Raw genomic sequence first — 20,314 nt, forward strand, 5'->3', positions numbered from 1 at the left:
TCAACTTAAAACCTACATATTTTAATTCATTTCGTTTTGTTGTATTTAATAATAAAATAAAAAAAAATGTGATGATTTTTTGCAATTCTTTTCAAAAAAATTTGTAAGGAAGCGGTTAAGTATAAATAAAAGTACAGGAACTTTCGTAAATGACCTGTCTGCTTCTTTCCCTGGAGCCAGAGTGGATGATTTAATCACAGTCTGATTCTTATTCTTATCTATTTAAAACAATTTTTTTCCCTTCTTTTTCTGCACTAAATAAAGGTTTCCCATTACAGGCCCTAGACATTTGTCATGTTTATCTATTGGTTAATCTGGCACTGTGCGTATTTAAGTACCTGAACTTGGAGTATGCTTTTAGTCCGGTCTGTCCAGTCAGAACATGATGGCCACTGGGCAAATTAGTAAGCCTAGGTCCCTATGAAAACTACTCATAGGGAACAACAACCTACTGCACTCTGCTGTAACAATGAAATATTTTTAAACAATATTCGCTTTGCAACACCTATTATTTTACACTAATACTGTACAAATTTTTAGAAAACTACATATACCACTCAAATAAATTTCAAATCAACTATTCTGTATTATTATTATCTGATATATATATGTATATATATATATATATATATATATATTTAAAAAATAAAAGAATAATACCTTCACAGACTGCTCCTTGCCTGATGAGACCAACCATAAGGGAAGTACAATGATTACATTTTAATGGCGCCACGAAGGTACGTACCAAAAACTGATGTGCTTTAGGCTAATAAAGAAATTTTCTTTGTTATAAAAATTTCCACAATAACATAAAGTAAAATCTAAATTAATGTTATGTCCTATTAACAGAGAGTTTCCAGATCCTCAACCAATATACTCCCATTTAACAGAAACCAATATACTCCCATTTAAGAGGCACTTTCTCATAATGGACAAAAATCTTTATCCCATGACTTGATTGAGCAACAGATAATTCAATCACATAACAATTATTTTGCTTTAATCAATTTTTATCTGATAGTAATTTTTGATATTCACAGGTAAGATAAAAAATTTCCTGGCATTCCATTTAAAAAAAATCATTCAGCAATAAATTACTCTTACACACATTTTAAGGCAATTTTGAATGAGTAAATTTGACAGTTTCATTAGCATATCCCCATTATTATTATTATTATTATTATTATTATTATTATTATTATTATTATTATTATTTGATAACTGTTTGAGTAAAATGTTTAAAATTGAGTACTATGAACTCATTTTCACTACAAAAGGTCTAAATCCTCATGCTTATAAAGCAATATTTGGGTGGTGTGGTGTTCAAGGTTAGCCCTCTCCCTCATATCCTACAATGAAAATATGAGAAATGATTTTCATTAAAATTTGCCACAACAGACATTGATTTAGAAAACTTGACTCTCATCATATTGAGTGATAAGAGGTTTCTAAATAGATAGCATGTTTGGATCTCTCTAAAATAACTATTCTGCACATTCTACACAAAAAACATCACATGATGAAAGTCTCTGCAAAAAGAGTGTCCAACTTCAGTCATCAATTTAAAAGCATCAGTTTGTCAATTAGAATAGGTTATTTCAGCTTTACAGGTGCAAATCAAAGAACATTTTCATAATAATTCATAAAAAAGAATTCATGGCTCTGTATTATGATTTAATATCAAGGAAGGAATTAATGAAGAAACAGCTTCACTAAGAAAAGCAAAAGTACAGTAATCAGTGAAAAATGTTAAGGCCACAATTTTATACATCAAGAGTTTCTTGTGATAAATCTTGAAGAAAGGAACACAAGAATAAAGGATAATATTATGAAAATCTTTTTGCATAAGCTGCTAATGTAATAAGGAAGGCACAGAATACTGAGTCAAGGATTTATCTTCTTTTCGATAATGTCCAGCAGTCGCCAACCGGTAGTCCACGGACCACTGGTAGTCCATGAAGACTTTTTGATGGTCCGCAGAAAACTTGGGACATAATTTACATTTTTATGAAGGTTCAGTTTAAAAAATAACGAGTAACAACACCTATTATGAATATGGATTATACTTTTTTAAAAAGTTTTATCTACTACTTTTAGCGAAATTCCTTTTGAATTTAGGGGCTTTTTAGCTACTTTTGCAAGCGTATCTAGTGACATTTAAAAGTGAGAGTTGGCATCCATAGATATGCTGCTGTTATCAATAAAAGCATGAACTGGAATCTTCTTTCCTTTTGAATTACAAGCATATGCTATTGTAGTCATTAATGACACAGTTTTTCACTGTGTCATTAGGCAAAACTTGATGGATTTTTATGATAACCATCCACATTCTTGTTTATAATTGCATCACTAGAAGTTTCAGTTTTTGTTTTGTCTAATGTTGATCGATGGCATCGTTGCTGAGCAAGCAATGATTATTATGTTTATAATAATTAAAAATTTGCGGCATAACACTATCAGTTTATTGATATTGCTTTGCATTTGCCGGCTTGTTCTTGCTTTTTAGGAAGTTCCTTTTTAGTGATATGGAAATGTGAAGCTTTCTGTAAAAGAAGGTAAGATTTTTGTACTTTTCATGTAATTTTTCAATGTGAATGAAATATGTGTAGTTTGCTGATTATTACTGTATAACTGTATTTACCTTTTTTTAATTCATATTAGTGGTCTGCCAAATATAAAATTATATATGTAGTGGTCCGTGAAGTTCTAAGGGATGACGACTGTTGTTCTAGTCCATGTATGTAGCTGCCATCTAAAGAAGCAGCAAAGAAATGGGGGTTTCAGGAAGTTTACATCCTCATTAGAGTCCAGATTCAAGTGACTATCACTTATTCTCTAAACTCAGATCTAAGATTCACGGATGATGGTTTAGAGATGATGAAGAAATGAAGATAGAAGTAATGGAATAATTCACTAAGAAATCTTCAGATTATAAAAAAATCAATTTTTCTCTTTTCTTACAGAAATATAGTCAGCTGGAAACTTTTGGATCTTACCTTTTATGCCCAAATACCTTATTTTGACCAACTTCATCATAAGAAACTTCATCTTAAATTTTACATGAATTACAAAAACAATTAATTTTAATCTTATCAGAAAAGGATAAGAAGATTATATTAAAAATACATATTTTATCAAATACTGAAATACACAGCCATTTTACTTACACACAAACATTAGATATAAAAGATCATGATGTTAGCATGATACTGTCAGATTGTACATTTCAGAAATATGCTATAAAAATATAAAATATTTACTTTTATTTATCTATAATATTAATTTATTTACAAACAATTTATTATGAACAATTATTTAATAACTACTTATATTTCCGAAACACATTAAAGTTCAAAACTATGTAATTATGTGTCATAAATTACAAGTTATTCTCAGAAAACAATTATAAATATGATAGCTGAATTAAATTTAGACAATACTTTTCTTTATCTTATAAAATAATGAAAAGCAATAATGATAGTTTATATTAAAGAAGATAGAGAAATAACATAGTGTGATTAAAAGTTACCAAAAATTTTTAAAATCATTTATGATAAAATCTTTATAATATTTCAAACCAGCAAAGTTAATTTATCAATTTGTGTTACAAATAAGAAAGCTAAAAAATGTCTGCAGTGGCAAAACTTTAATATTTAGTAAAACTGATATCCTTTCATTTCATTCTTAAGATTTTACGATTTAACTGCATGGAAGTGATGCAGGATTTTAAAGATTCATAGTATATTTTCGTTGCCTCAAAGTTGCAATTACTTTCATTATAAACTAGCTATATTATCAGTTTCTCAGAGAATTTATTTTAATAGATGCGTTACAAATGCAGATTTTTTTTTTTTTTTTTTTTGTAATATTAAAGTCTTTCTGGAGTTTTATATATGCAGGTTATAAACTGAAACTAAGCATGAAAATGTACTATTATAAACACAGAAATTGCTTTACTCTTAAGTGTGAAACTGTTTTACAAATACGCATTGAAAGACAGATTACCTTAGGAGGCAAAATGGCATTAGATCGAGGATCTAACATGGGAGAGACAGGTGCTGATATCATTTCCTGTAACAAATAACTAGTTAATAATGTAATAATATAATATGTTAGTTTAAATAATTTGTCAAGGCAGCCATAATTTCAAATTTAACTTTAATTAAGGTAATTAATAAATTTAAATTTAAAAATAATGAGTAATGTGAAAGATAAGGTAAAACTTAATAAACAAAACATACATTTAATGCTAACCTACAATTAACATTATGAGACTATAATCTGTAGTGTTATATTTAATATTTACATATTCATACATTATATTTCAAAATAGCATTCTTTGATGGTTTACAGTTACCCATAACAAGAGCTATAATCCAGAATTTAACTGAAAGAAAACATTTTCCTTTTGAGAATTTTGGGAGGGGAGAAGAAAAAGAAAGAAAGGAAAAAGATAAAAAAATTTTAGGAAAGGTGAGGATTTGCATTATAAATCTCAAAACTTTTATCTGCACAATAATGAAAATATTTTGTTAAAGTGAAATAATTAAAGTATAGACTCAAAAAATTAATAGTATTGGACTAATCACAAGATATGCAAAAAAATTTAAACTTAAAAAAAATGTTTCAATAAATTTTTAATACTGAGAAATTTAATGGTAAGTATGAAGAAAAGAAGGAACAGACATATATAAAAATGAATGCATATATCTTGTCTCTTGTCATAATTATTAAATATTTATACATCTGCTTGAAATTTCTTTACAGTAAAAAAATTTTGAAACATTTTACAGCCTATACTTTTAGCAAAATGCTTAATTGATTAGAAAGAAATATTTTTAAAAATTACCAGAAGGTTAATTAATTTGATTAATTCTTAAAGCTATTTGCAAAACAAGGACTACACAGTTTTAGAATAATTTTATAGTTAATCGTAGAAAACATGGAAAAAATAAATCTTCCTTTTGTAATTCCTTTTTCTTTTGTGTGAGTGAGAAATGAAGTAATGAAATTTGCCTTTGTTTATTCAATAAAATTCGTGCAATAAAAAAACTAAGAAACTTTTCCTCTTAAAAAAGATGAAGATATAGAAATAGTATTTTGATCTAAATTTAATTTTAAACCATTAATAGAATACTTGGGGTGAATAATTGTCAGTTTAAACAAAGTAATGATAGTCATGTACCCCACTGTTGTTAGAGACATTCGATTTGCTACTGGATACAGATGGCGGCTGATTGTCTTCAACATCAGCTTCATCACCAGCACCAGCAGAATCTCCACTTTCACTCTGAGCAAGCCGATGAGAAGCATTCTTCAAAAATTGATCTAAAATATTTATATACTTGTTAAATACAAGCATTTATGTATTTTAATCACAAAATTTTTAATATTTCGTGGCACAAAATAAATTTAAAATCGATTTTTACAATCATTTCTCTTTAAAGTATATACACTTTTAAATAAATAACATAGCATTTAAAAAAAGTATTTTGATAAATTTCAGAAACTGAAAAAGTCAGAAAAGTATAAACATGGAAGAAAGATAAAATCAAAATGTTAAAGGAATTAGAGTTGAATTTATACAGAAATAATTACTTTGATAAAATTGCATTTATTCTCATGAAAGTTAACTTGAAGATTTTCATTTAAATTATTTATATATTATATATACTATTTATTATATATACTAATAGCTAAATATTACACTTGAATTACTTACAGTTATCACCAGTTGAATCTAACTTTTGCTGTAGTTCTCGTATTATATGATCTTTCTTAGATGACTCAGTTTTAAGACATTCCACTCGTTGCTTAGTTTCTTTCAGTTCCCTTCAAGAAAAATTTTAAATAAACTTTATACAAATAATTCATTCTTTAAAAATTACTCGAGAATTCGAAATAAATTCAAAAAGTAAATCAATGGTAAATATTCTGAAGAAACATACACTTATAATTACTATTAAAAGAATAAGTATAGAATATTAAATAGAATGAATAAATATTAAAAATATAGAAGCAAAAAAATATTAAGGAAATAGCTATTCACAAAAACTGAAATTCATATATAGCAAGAAAGAGATACATTTTTACAATTAAGCATTTAATAATAAATATTATTGCTACCAAAATAATGTAATCTTTATCACTGAATGGATGCTAACAGCATTACAATAGCTCTTGAACATAAAATAAGTCTAAATAAATTACTATTTCAACTTAAAATACATACTTTTGCACAGAAACTAATTCAGCTCTGACTTTGCTAAGCTCATCTGCAATAGCTTGTTTAGCTTGTATTTCACTGTTAAGACTAGACTGGAGATTAAGCAGTTCCATTTTCTCAAGCTTCTGTGAACGCCTGTTTCGCCAATTCTTTTCCTAAGATTTGCATATTTAAAATCGAATTAGTAAACTGCTTTAATAACACAAAATGAAATATTATCAAAATCTGTACATCGCACATGACTAATTTTGGAAAATGACTAAACACTGTATGTTTAGAAGTGACAGAAATTCTACAGCAACACTTGATAATTTGTTTACTTCATTCTGAAATTTCATTACATATCTAACATTAAAAAAAATTAGAAATTCTGAATTACAGAATTCCTAATTCTAAAATTTCAACAATATCACCTTTACTTGACACAGCTATAAAACAAGACTGTGCAACTTTCAATTATAATTATAATAAGATATTTATATTATGAAATAACAGAAACATTAAAAAAGAGAATATTACAGAATATAAAAGTGAATATTAATTCAGAATGGGGGGTTGAAATTATTAGAAACTCAACTTTCCTTATTAAAACTCAAAAACCTTGATGCTTAGTCTGACATTAACAAAGAGAAATTTAAAAAAAGAATTTCAACAGAAATATTACTTTAAACATTTATGGTGACAGCAGAATAGGATATATTGTAATAAGACTTGTTCACATCAAGAATATTGAAATTGTAAAAACATTAGCATCTCACAATAATTATTACAAGTTGTATATATACATTAGACATAAACTCACAGCAGTTGATGGAGTAAGACCACTAGATTTTATATTCTCTAATTCTTCTGTCATTTTTGTAGCAAGAGCTTGCAAATAGCTTCTGGCATCTTTCTCATCACTCACCCTATGAAAGAGAAATGATAATTTTTTCTTTAACGCAAAGAAGGAAGAAACAATTTTATACATATATTTAACCATATATAATATAACCGTTTTATATTTCTCAAAATCAAATATGAATGTATGCTTTTATCCTTTTATGTGTTTTTAACAATATGCGGTAACTACATAGTTATTGCATATTAACTACACACTTGCAACGTTGGAATTGTTATTTAGCATCTTCAACCCCCCCACTACATATATACAGTTAAAAGTCTTTAATCTGGACTCATCAAGACTTCGGCAATTCCGGATTATCTATCATCAGTTTAAATCTGGTAAGATGGTATGCAGAAATTATAAAATTAAAAATGCGAAATCGTAATTTATGAAATAAAGAGCAATTATGATCCAAAGGGTATCAAAATTTACAAAAAAAAAAAAAAAAAAGCTTAATATTTATTTGTTTACTTTATTAAACATTTCTTTCAACGCGCGCATGCGTAAAGCATACATTACGCATAGTCAAAATTAGAAAACTATTTGATGTGTACTCGTGATATTTATAATGACGAGAAATTTGATTTAAATCATATCAAAGATGGAGTAGATTGAGATGAAATACTACATTTAGTAAGGAATTATAAGCCGAGATAAAATAAAAACATCTGCCCTGAAGATAAGGATAGTGCTGACAGATCAACTTCCAGTTCATTGCGCACTACGATATTCCCCCCGCAGAGCAGCGTGAAATTGATAAACAGATTTCAGAATGGTTAGAAAAACAAAGGATATGCCTTTATCCATTTTTTGTAGCAATTCCACTTTTTGTTTGATGGACATCCAAACATGCTTTCGCTTTGTAGATCCTTTGGCAGCTCCAGAATCGGAAATTCTTTTTGACATAATCGAAAGTTCAAGCTTACTTTTATAAAATTGCTCTAATAGCCTGCAAAAAAATAACAAGCAAGATCCAATTCGAAGATTAAGGAACAACGCAATCTGCAACATTAACTGAAATAGATAATTAGATAATTTTAGCTTAGCTTATACCATCCATTATACATTAAACAAGCATGCATAAAAGTATTATATGCATGCGTAAATGCATTAATGGTTTACGCATGCGCAGAAAGTTTGTAGCTTTGAGGTCCGGATTATAGATCATTCTGGATTATGGGCATCCAGATTAAAGACTTTTGACTGTATAAATTTTTTGTTTTATCAGTGCTTTAAAGAAACATTTCAAATGCAGCAAACCTACCACTGTATTATTTCTGTAACTTGAGACTCCCACTGAGCAATAGTATCCTTTTTATCTTTCAGATGGTTGATATCATCATCAATCCTTCTTCGATCTTCCTGCTGACGATTAACCACTTGAGATAACTATAAAAGGAATAAAATCTATGTTAGTACCAAAATAAATAAGAACCTTATGAAATGATCAAATAAATTTAATCATTTCTTACAATGCAATATAACGTTTTAACTTACTCTATCTATCTCCTGACCTAGTTTTCTGTTCTCTTCTTGCAGCATATCTTTTTCCTTCTCATGAACCCTTTTCAGTTCTGTTATCATTTCATTATTTTCTAAGGTACTGAATGAAAAGTTTAAATTATTTATATAAGGCAGAGAACAACAAATTAGTTCAGGAATAAAACTACTTCCCCATTAAAGAGAGAAATCATGCAAAAAAAAAAAAAAACTTTAGTATTATTTTCAGAATTATTATTATTATTATTGTTATTGTTATTATTTTGTATTTCATGAATGTATAAACTATACCTTTCAGAACGTGCCACTTCAATCTTTTCTTTTAAAGCAAGTATCTAGGAAGAGATATTTTTTATTTATTACTTCTAGAAATATATTAATAAATAACTTCAGCAACACTTATTGCATACAAAATGCAAAAAAGATAAAATATAATTTGCTAAAGAGCTCATTAATTGATACCGTGAACAAGATATGCATTCATGAATACATGTCAGAAATACGTTCATTGCTACTTACAATTATATCACATTGGTCCATATAAGTAAATAAAAAACTCATTTATTAATGATTATAAGAAGTGTCAGTTGTTGGGGTTTAAAAGAAACTACTCATTCACTGGTATTTACAACACACTAAAAATTTTTAAATTATGTAATATACAAGAATTAATTTTCATTAACAAGTCAAAAATGAATTTATATTAACAATTCACTTGTTTTTTAACAGTGAATTCACTTGTTTCAACAAATATTAAACCTTCAAATTGGTAAATTTCACAGCATTTACAAAGAATGAATTTAATAAGGAGGAAAGAATCAAAAATTCGTTCTTAAAAGACTGGTTTTAGATTACAAAATAAAAGTATTTAAAAAGTAATAAATGTGACATTATTATGAATAAAAATTCTTTAATAATATAGCTTGATGCTATTTTCACTTTTATGATTAATAAATGTACATGGGAACTCAGTGGCGGATCGTGGCTAAAATTAGTCTGGGTGCTGTTCCCAAAAAATTTAACCTTTGTTTTAAAATTATGTAAAAGGAAATAAACATGTATGAAAAGAAAATTTATTTTGAAACATCATGAAATCTTACAAGAAAAAAATTAAACATTTCTTAATAACTTTAACCAAAATTATTACAGTTCAATCTTTGTCTAGTCATTTAAAAATGAAATCCATTCCTGTTGTTTCAATTTGCACGAAAAGATCAATAATTTTCTCCTTGATCTCTGGATGACAACCAAGAAATTTTTTTTTTTTTATTGAAAGCAATGCCAGCGCATTTAGTCTTTCCAAATTCCTAGTGCTTCTTAGAAAAGTTTCCATTCTTTTCAATGTTAAAAAGCAGCATTCTGCCTCTGATGTAGTCATGGGAACTCTCAAGAGAATTTTTATCAGTTTCGTAATTTCACTAAGAACATCATCTAGATTATTTTCGAAGATAAATTTCAGTAGCTCAATTAATTTGCAGTATTCGTGGATATCAGACCTACAATAGAATACTTTTAGTTCAGTTTCAAGCTTTTCTTTGCCAATCATTGGATATGCTTCAGTGGTCAGTACTATTTCTTCTGTAGAATGTTCATTCCTAAAACTAAGCATTTCTTGTTAAACAATTTAGCAGCTGCTAAGTGTTTAGTGGAAGAATATCTGTGCATTATATTAATACACAGTATAAAGTCACATATTTCCTTAGCTTCTGACATCAGTGTTTTTGAAAAATTTTTATTTACATTAAGCTTAAGGATTACGTATTGTAAAAATATAAAGAAAGAATTAAAGACTTAAGGGAACACTATATTAAAAATAATAATAAGTGGAAATAGGGAGTACTGCAGTTCCACAATGCTTATTACGAGCTGCCACTGTGGGAACTACTATTAGCTGATTTTCAAGTTATGTTTTTATTTCATTTGCAAAATTATAGTAAAGATGTGAGATAAACTAAAAAAATATTTCGCTCTTTTTTGCTGTAGGATTTTCGCTTAGAAAATTCATACTCCGTCTGTTTCTTTCACATCATGTCCACATATCTGATGATTCAGTATCTGTTGCTTAGTGTGGCAAAGAAGTTTGCCATAAATTTCAAAATGTATGCAAAGTGGCACTAGTTGAGTTTCTTAATTCTAAAAATAGCAGTTTTTAAAACTTAAAACACACTAATTTCTTTGGATTGCATTTAATTGTATATTATTTCAATATGAGGTATCTGATAAATAAATCTCTAACTAAAACTTGAAATTATCATCATTTAGATATTTTAAAATTCCTGTTGCTTTTTGAATAGTCTGATCTGCATTTGATGTTGAATGAATTTCAGTAAGGAAATTTTTTAAAAGTTGCAAATTTTCATGAACTCTGTTTATGGTCCGTATGATGAAGTTCCTTGTGGAAGAATACCACATGCACGGAGTAAAAAGAAATCATGTTTTCAACAACATGACAGAATTACGGCACTGCAAGAGTGACAGTGCTCTTCTCTCTACCTGGCTTGCGTGCTGCTTTCTGTGTGCGCATGCGCAGAACAGTCAAACACCATGTTGCTGGAACTGTGAAGCGCGCAGTTCCAAACAAAGACTTTCGTATCTTTTCCACAAAGTAAGGGATGGCTACTGACATTAAGCTTAAGGATTACGTATTGTAAAAATATAAAGAAAGAATTAAAGACTTAAGGGCACACTATATTAAAAATAATAATAAGTGGAAATATGGGGTACTGCAGCTCCACAATGCTTATTACGAGCTGCCACTGTGGGAACTACTATTAGCTGATTTTCAAGGTATGTTTTTATTTCATTTGCAGAATTATAGTAAAGATGTGAGATAAACTAAAAAATATTTCGCTCTTTTTTGCTGTAGGATTTTCGCTTAGAAAATTCATACTCCGTCTGTTTCTTTCACATTATGTCATATCTGGTGATTCAGTATCTGTTGCTTAGTGTGGCAAAGAAAAGGAAGTTTGCCATAAATTTCAAAATGTATGCAAAGTGGCACTAGTTCATAAAATAGCTGAAATTTAGGAACTCAGAGATGTTCAATATTATCTTCCAATGTATCTTTACATTTGTTTTCAGTTAATGTAACTAAATACAGAAAACGGAAATGGTCTTAACAGAAACTTTTGTATATTCTCAGGTTACAAGAAACACTTTGAATTTTGAGTTAACATTCCAGATTATGGGTAATAAATATGTTGATGGGAAACTTGGCTATTAACGGAGAGAAAGTACTTGACTTGTGCACTCACTGTTGAGGCCCTTTTTTGCACTTCCATTCTGGCTCTAGCATTCATAATACTTTCATTAGTAATTAGCAGTGTATCATCACAGCTGTCCTGTTTTTTAAGGCAATAAAGAGCCTTAAAATGTGCAGTTAATGATATTAAAAGTGTTGACTATGTCTATAGGAAAATAAATGGTTCTTATTTCTCGCTTCTTAGAGACTGTTTGTTTTGCTGTACAATACAAAAACTGTATATTTTCATTTCTTGTTTCTCTTTTGCATATTAAGTTCAAATATTAAAATGCTTAACTTTCATAGGTGTGAAAAAGAACAATGCTCATTTTGCAGTACTTTATTTACCAGTGCAACATGTAGTACACTGTAATATGTAAAAGACATTATGATTAACCGGAAGAGAAATATGTTAATGCAAAATCAAGCTAAACAGGAACTTGAGTTTGATATAGATTTTGAATAAAACTATATCAGTTTTGAGAGTGAGATAAAGTTTTCATCAAAATGTATGCCGAACATCAAAATGTTGCTATTTTGTCTAATTTCAAACATCATTATTAATTTATCTAATGCTGGTGCTGTTTTATTTAACTTATCAATTAAATTTAACTCTACTCTGTATGCTGTACAAATATATTGTTTTATAAAGTGTTTCCTATTATATGGAATAAATTTTGGAACATATTGACTGCAGATACATAAGCATTACAGTATGAAGACTATTCCTTAATGAAGCTCCAGTCAGCTTAGAAATAAACATGTTGAGGATGAAAGGAGTATCTGAAGTTAGATACATATTAATGAACTTAGGCTTTCATCACAGAGCTTGCTGCCTTGCTGTTGAGTCAATCTATTACACAGTTTGAGAGAGATCAACATTCCAGACTGGCTTTATTCCTAGTCTCTTATTACAGATAACTGACCATCCCTAAGTACCATAAATGCACAGTACTTCTATATGTGTAATTTTATTCAAACACAGTTACACAATAAATTTCACCTACAAGTACATTAAGGTTTTCAGTTTGAAGAAATCTAATTACAGAACAAATCTCTACACTTGGTGGATTCATCAGTTCAATTAGATGGATGTTACATAAGTAAGGTTAATATTATATTAAGGCAAAGCTCTTAAGGCTTATCTGGCTAAGGAGAAGATGCCTTCACAGAGGACTTTCTAAGAGAAATTAGTTTATATTCCAATAACACACGGGGAAAACTTGGGGGGGGGATTCCCATACAGCCAGACCATTTGCTGGGATTTAAATGCAAGTTGAATTATTATCGGTCAATGATTTTATCCAGCTGGCCGCCAATGAGCCTGATTGACTAAAACTCTGCTAGGAAAAAGGACATAACACATTATGCATGTAATTTTGGTGTGTATGTGTGCATTTATATATGTATATATATATAATTCAAAATAAATTAAAAGATAAAAAAATGTTTAAATTCATCACATACTCAATCTGGAATAAATCACATACAAAAAAAATAATAATAATAAATAAGAAACAGAAGCACAATGGCAAACTGCATGAAATACAGGGCAAAATGTGCCCAAACTAAAACAAAATATGAAATTTGCATCTTTCACTGCATTGTCATTAGTTGTTCAGTGCAACGAAAGAGCTAAGTAACTGAAACAATTTTTAAACTTTGTGTCTTTGTCAGCTCAGAAATAAGCTGTTTTATTTACTTACACCTTTCATTGTACCAATCCCCTACTGAAAATGCAGTGAATGTAAATTCCACCTTTCATTTTTGGTTTTGGCATATTTTGCTCCCTATCTCTTGCAGATTGCCACTGTGCTTCTTTTTTGTTGGTTTTTGCATGTGATTTATTCCAAATTGAATACATGATGAATTAAAGACTTAATTCATTTCATTTTACATTATTACCAGCACTTGTTGCTGCTATGAGCACACAAATGGGTTAGCTTTTGAACTGTTTTTTAATTTGTGTATATATATATATAGTCAAAAGTCGTTAATCCGGACTCGTCGGGACTTCGACGATTCCGGATTATAGATCATTAGTTTAAATCTCATAACATGGCATGCAGAAATTCTAAAATTAAAAATATGAAACCATAATTTATGAAATAAAGAACAATTATGATCTAAAGGATATCAAAATTTACCAAAAAAAAAAAAAAAAAAAAGCTTAATATTTATTTGTTTACTTTATTAAACATTTTTTTCAACGTAAGTTGTTTAAGTTGCTTTGTTTTATGTGATAATACTTTCTCTTTAATTCTATAAACAGACATAATTTCTTGTTCAGTTCCTCGTTTCAAGTTTCACTGTTCAAGTCTCGTAATTGCTGTGCCGAGAATACCGAATAACTTGTCAAATCGAAATTTTTTCGTTTTCACTAACCTCTCTGTCACCTTCTTTATATCTTTATCCATTTTTTGCAGCAATTCCACTTTTTGTTTGATGGACATCGAAACATACTTTCGTTTTGTAGATCCTTTGGGAGCTCCAGCATCGGAAATTCTATTTGACATAATCAAAAGTTCAAGTTTACTTTTATAACATTGCTCTTACAGTCTGCAAAAAATAATAAGCCGCATCCAATTCGAAGATTAAGGAACAACGCAATCATCAACATTAACTGAAATAGTTAATTTTAGCTTATACCATCCGTTATACATTAAACGCGCACGTAAAAACGTATTCTGCGCTTGCGCACACGCGAATGCGCAGTCGTAAAGATCTTACATGCACGCGTGAATGCCTATGCGCATGTGTCAATGCGGCGCATGCGCAGAAAGTTTTTAGCTTTGAGGTCCGGATTATGGGTGTCCGAATTAACGACTTTTGACTGTACACAATTTTTCACTTCAGTCATATTTTTATTTCTAGGTTTTTAAGAGCTTATTTAAAAAAATCTCTTGTTCAAAATAAAATTTAAATTAATATATATTGAAAGTTATGATATAGATATTCTACTGTCATGATATTTTATATAAATCTAATTAAGTTCTATAATGATACTACGCATAAGAGCATTTTATAAATATGGAATAATACACTTTTTGCAAAAACTTACTTTTAATTGTAATTACTTTTTTTATTACCCACATCCTCTAAAAAATAATAAATGCTAACTTGTGCTTCAGCAGTATAAAATAATACAGATAATTTATTCACCTCTCTTTCCATTGCTTCAATGGTTAAGTCAGCTTCTTGAAGCTGCTCATGGAGAGCTGTTATGTCTACATGATGCCTTGCTTGCTGTTCAGTTAAGGCTTCAGTTCTGTGCAATTCCATCCTCTCTAATTCAATTTTTAACCTATATAAAATGCAATGTTTCACATGATAACATTAAAAAATAAATTTGGGCTAATATATAATTTATGTAGTAAAAATATTTGGTTACTTAATTTGAATGTCTCCTATGTTTGTTGCTCAGTACTTTAAAGGGTTCACACCCAACTACTTAAAAATCTTACCACGTAAGGAAATTACTTATTAAATGCTTTAACCTGATGGCAACACTATTTGTCATCATCTATGAAGTTGGTCAAATCTTTGGTATTTTCTCACTTTGCATACCTTAATAATGCTAAAACTCTATCTGCTCTTTTCAATATTCTTATAATCTAAAAATTATTACACCGCAAATAACAAAACATTTTATAAGGTAATGCAATATGATTATAAAGTGAAAAATCAAAACAGATGTTACTACTTAAATAACTGATGATACATTAAAATTCACAATATCACTTGTAAAAACTAGGTAGTTAGTTAATATGGAATTAATACAGCACACTTTTTTATCATCTGGCCACAAATTATTGATACGTGGTGGTGTCCATGCATGCTTACTCAGAGCTACATGGGTGAGTAGAAAATGTTTGGTCAAAAGGTAAAACCAGTAACACTAATCCGATTATATATATATATATATATATAAATTCTTCCTAATTGTGAAGAAATCAAGGCAATAACTGAAGTCGTATGATAAAAAAATTGAAAATGTTAAATTCATCAAAAATATGGATAAAAAAGCCCTTGAAGAGTGTTTCGACGGTGATTTGACAGAGCTGGGCTTTCGATATTTGAGTGACAAGCATATCATTTCAAATGTCACAAGAACAGAAAAGGTAGTCAGTGCTATTGAAAATAGAAATGAAGAACTGATAATTACATTTGTCCTGAGAGAGCAATGAATTCTGTTGAAACTGTATTGGACTTTATCAAACAGACGGGATACGAATACAATAAAATAGCACTTTATCATTGTGCTATTGCGTTAAATATTTTTCAAATTTCACTAAACAGTAAAATTTGACAAATATTTAAACATTATCAAAAACAAAGTAAAATTACTGATTTTTTTAAGAAATAAACACATACAATATGCATGAAAACTGAAAGATTGGCTTATCAATGTTTCTCATTTATCCGTTATCTGCTTCTCTGATATTAACACAAATAATTAAAAGTAGATTATACATTTATTTTTATAGTGTATAATGTAATTTATTAATATAAAAATATTGTAAATGAATTTAAATATTTCAATCTACCACTTTAATAAATACTACTCTAATACATGCAGAATTATAGTCTAATTATGTTTTTAAAATTATTTCTAATTTAATTGTAAAATAGATTTCATATGTATTGTAGAAATTTAGCTATTACTTGCAAGGAGTCATGCAAGGATCCACAGCCAAGTTAATTCTATCGTGTTGTTTTCGGAGACAATCATGGCCAGAAAATAGCCATAACAGTGCCACTGATTTATCACGATCACACTCAGGAATATCTTGAATATGACTGAACTAGGGCTTTTGACCACTTCTAACAGCAATGTCCCTAGAAAAGGAACTCATTAATGTCCTTTTAAGTATTATCTTAATAGATTGGTAAGCCAGTTTATAATTATTTAGCTGTAAAACACAGACCTCCTTTTTTGCTAGAAAGTCAGTGGTCTCATTACTCTTAATTCCACAGTAGGCTGAGATCCACTGAAAAACAACTATTTTATTTCAATCTGACGAACATGCCAAAAGATTGATATAGTCATCGACGTCTTTTGTACGAGATGAACCAGAAGAGTCTATGGGCTGAAGAGCTGCTCTTGCATCCTAGAGAATCACAACTTTAGAAAGCCATTTCAGTTAGTTTTGCAGTTGAAGAAGGGCCAATCGGGTAGCAGAGATTCCCCTATTGGAAACTGACATGTGAGCACCACCAGGAGAGTAAAAAGAAAAGAGCTTGCAAAAAACACTGGCTCCTGCATTGGCACAATCTTTCAGCCTAGAATTATCTGTAAAGACCCTGAGCCAGTGCAAAATAGGGTAATGATTATTCATAGTTTCATATGTCACAGATCTTAGGATGTCATTACAGTCCCATGCTTTTAACACATTCTGACTCAAGTCAAAACAGATAGAAAATATTTTGGCTTTGATGGAGCAATGGGGTAATAAAATTTTCTGTATTCCGAAATCGATGACAAGATGAGAAATTTAGATTTATAACCCCTGAACAAAGCCTCTCTGAGTCTTTAGATTATGATTAATCTCAGTAGAGACATGATCCCATATAATCAGACCAGGTGTCGTAATAATTTTCTCCCATAACAGCAAAGCACGTTCCTTAATTCTTAATAACTAGACTGAGAGGTCTGTTACTTGAGCTTGAGGGTTGGATTTAATTGCTCCAGTAATGATATGCAAGACTTGATTTTTAAAGTTTCAATAGAATCAATTATTTTCTTAGAAGCAGTAACATGCAGTTCACAGCAGTAAGTTATGACAGGCAATATATAAGCATTATAAGTTTGATTTAAGGTAGATCTGGAGCAACCCCATTTAGATCCCACCAAAATCTTCAGAAGAGACAGTCTTTTTGTTACCCGACTGAAGACGTCGTCAGTATGCAAATTCCACAAAAAGTTTTCTGTCCAAGTTTACACCTAAATATTTGCTCTTTTCTGACGTCTGGTTCTTGTAAACTACCTATGGATGGAAAGGCTGAAGCAATAGATAAGAAGACTGCAAAAATATCTTATCTAGGTTTACTTTCATGTTATTTTCCTCAGACCAGTTCTCTAAAATAAACATTGCTTTATTTAAGGTCCTTTCAATAGTCATTTTTGCAACAGATTTAGGAGCATCAGTCCATATAACTAGGTGATCTGCATATAGCAAACATTTGATTACGGGAATAGATTTTTAGTATGATCTAGATCATTAATATAGATATTAAACAGGGTACAGCTCTTTCAAAAAGTAATAAATGCTAAATTGTGCTTCAGCAACATAAAATATATTTACCTGTTAACTTCCTGTAAAGCTTCTAAATGAACAGGACTAGGTGCCCTACCAATATGTCTTTGCTTTAAGGCTTCCATTTCATCTTCTAAATGGTGAGCATATTCTTCTGTTCGTTCTCTTAACCTTCGCTCTTTTGTTGCTTCAGATTGTGCTTCTTCAACTCGAGCTTCAAACTAAAAAAATAGAAACATTTAATATTATTTCCTATATTGAAACTAGAATATTCAGTTTAATAAGAAAATATATTTTTGTGAATGCTAAGTTGTCAAATATGCGCTCTGCCTATGTGTTAGCTGATGGTATCTAACATTTTATATATATCTGGGAGCTGCTAATATTCGTGAAACTCCATGCATCTTAAAAAACATTTGGAAATCCATGCAACATTAATGTTAAACATTAATCACTATGAATGGTTAGAGCTTCAAACACTTTGTGAAACTACATTTTCGTTTATCTATGTCTATAAGTTGTTGTACTGTTAAGTTTTCCCCAATAAAGTATTTATACTGCTTTCTGTATTTCGTTCTTGCTATATCTTTGTGTCTTTTCTATCTTCTTTGTATCTTTTCCATCTGTGCATGTGACATGCCAGTCATGCTTTTCTATAAAAATATGGTTCATATCAATATTCTCCACTTTCCATCAAGATTCGTACACACAGTTTTGACACTGTTACTAATATTACATGGAAGCAAAACCATCTTTCTGTATAAACAAAAATAGCAAAATATATTTAAAGCAAATTTCAGAACCCCCCTTTTTTAATTTAAATAAGCATGAATAAATGTTGGAATTGATGAAATAACTTTAACTTCTGAAATGAAAAAAAAAAAAAAATATGCAAATACAATCTATTAAATCATTCAGACTTGAAAGTAATGTAAGACAACGAAAACAATCCAGAAAAATTGAAAAGATAATAATATTTGCACCAAAGTATCAAACATTAACTGAATAATGAAAGTTTTGGGAAAAATAGCTAATACCTCTCTTCTAAACTTTTCAGCTTTCCTGAGATCTTGGCGTAATATATCAATTTTTTGCATGGCAGTTTCTAATTCCTCTTCTTTGTCTCTCACTTGCCGAGAAAGCTTCTGTTTTTGTGCCCTTAATTCAGAAAGTCTGTTGAAAAAATCTTGTTTAAGGAAGAAGATAATTATTATGTTCAATAACTAAAATTTTAAATGGCACTTATAATTATAGTTTCATTAAATGAAAAATTAATGCGTGAAACAAATGAATAAAGTTTACAGTGAAAGAAACTTATTCACTATTATTGTTTTAAGAACAACTCATAGTTTTGAGTAAAGCAATAACATATTTAGCTTTTATATAAATTATCAAAATGTAGTGTGTTTTTAAGATAATTAGTTCTGAAATTTTTTAAATGCATACTTAGAGTTATCTCCCTTCAGGCACACGGAAAAGAAGTATGTAGGCATCCTCTCTTTTGATGGTTTGGTTTCCATCAAATTACTCTTCTGATCATTTTATTTACAGCCAGAAACAAGTAATCCACATTTCTGATCTATTTTATCATTTTATGTTTAGAAAACAAAAAGTACATTTTGTTTCTCAATTTATTGTATATTTGCAGAAATAAAGTGTAAAATTTAAATTTCACATACATTCATAAGCTTTAGATTTACCGATATGTTTCCCAGTTGCAAAAATGAATTCACAAGCTAAAACGAAGACTGTTTTCACATATTGATAAAATCCAATAATAAATGAAGTCTGAACTTTTCATATGTAAATTTAATCAATGACTCTATATCTAATCTCTTTACCATGTAAAAGCTATCGATTATACTTTAAACTTAGATACAGTTAAACTCAGTCTTAGTGAAACCAGAGTCATAAATGAAAAATCTTACTTACAATTAAATCTAGATTAAAAAGAAAAATTTTACAATTTCTTACTATTTATGTATATTTTTGCCTTTTTTAAAATTTTGTCCACTTTACAATGCAGATGATTTAAATACACTTACAATATTAAACTTAGAAACATGATTTCATCAAAATAAAATGGCATTGCTATATATCTGTTAGCTTTTACACATACAAAAGCAATGCAAGTGAAAACTCAAGTCACATCAGAGCAGGGCATATCTTGAGTATAATCTTGGTTATTTTCAGATAATAGACAG

The 20,314-nt window shown here is 29.3% G+C and overlaps 1 protein-coding gene across 1 annotated transcript in view; it reads right to left on the minus strand.

The window, feature by feature from the left end:
• LOC118197739 (serine/threonine-protein kinase Genghis Khan-like) overlaps positions 1 to 20,314 on the minus strand; it is a 464,691-nt gene that overhangs the window by 66,453 nt on the left and 377,924 nt on the right. Inside the window, exons 15-26 of the mRNA XM_085811939.1 lie at positions 19,148 to 19,283; positions 18,159 to 18,331; positions 15,016 to 15,157; positions 8,904 to 8,947; positions 8,610 to 8,715; positions 8,377 to 8,501; positions 7,029 to 7,134; positions 6,233 to 6,381; positions 5,723 to 5,832; positions 5,186 to 5,328; positions 4,006 to 4,071; positions 661 to 766 (exon numbers count right to left, since the gene is read on the minus strand). Coding sequence (XP_085668065.1) covers positions 661 to 766; positions 4,006 to 4,071; positions 5,186 to 5,328; positions 5,723 to 5,832; positions 6,233 to 6,381; positions 7,029 to 7,134; positions 8,377 to 8,501; positions 8,610 to 8,715; positions 8,904 to 8,947; positions 15,016 to 15,157; positions 18,159 to 18,331; positions 19,148 to 19,283 — 1,406 coding nt within the window. The remainder of the gene's footprint in view (positions 1 to 660; positions 767 to 4,005; positions 4,072 to 5,185; positions 5,329 to 5,722; positions 5,833 to 6,232; positions 6,382 to 7,028; positions 7,135 to 8,376; positions 8,502 to 8,609; positions 8,716 to 8,903; positions 8,948 to 15,015; positions 15,158 to 18,158; positions 18,332 to 19,147; positions 19,284 to 20,314) is intronic.

This window comes from Stegodyphus dumicola, chromosome 2, assembly GCF_044657685.1.
Source record: "Stegodyphus dumicola isolate Sdum_Otavi_A_Nest chromosome 2, ASM4465768v1".
Taxonomy (NCBI): Eukaryota; Metazoa; Arthropoda; class Arachnida; order Araneae; family Eresidae; genus Stegodyphus; species Stegodyphus dumicola.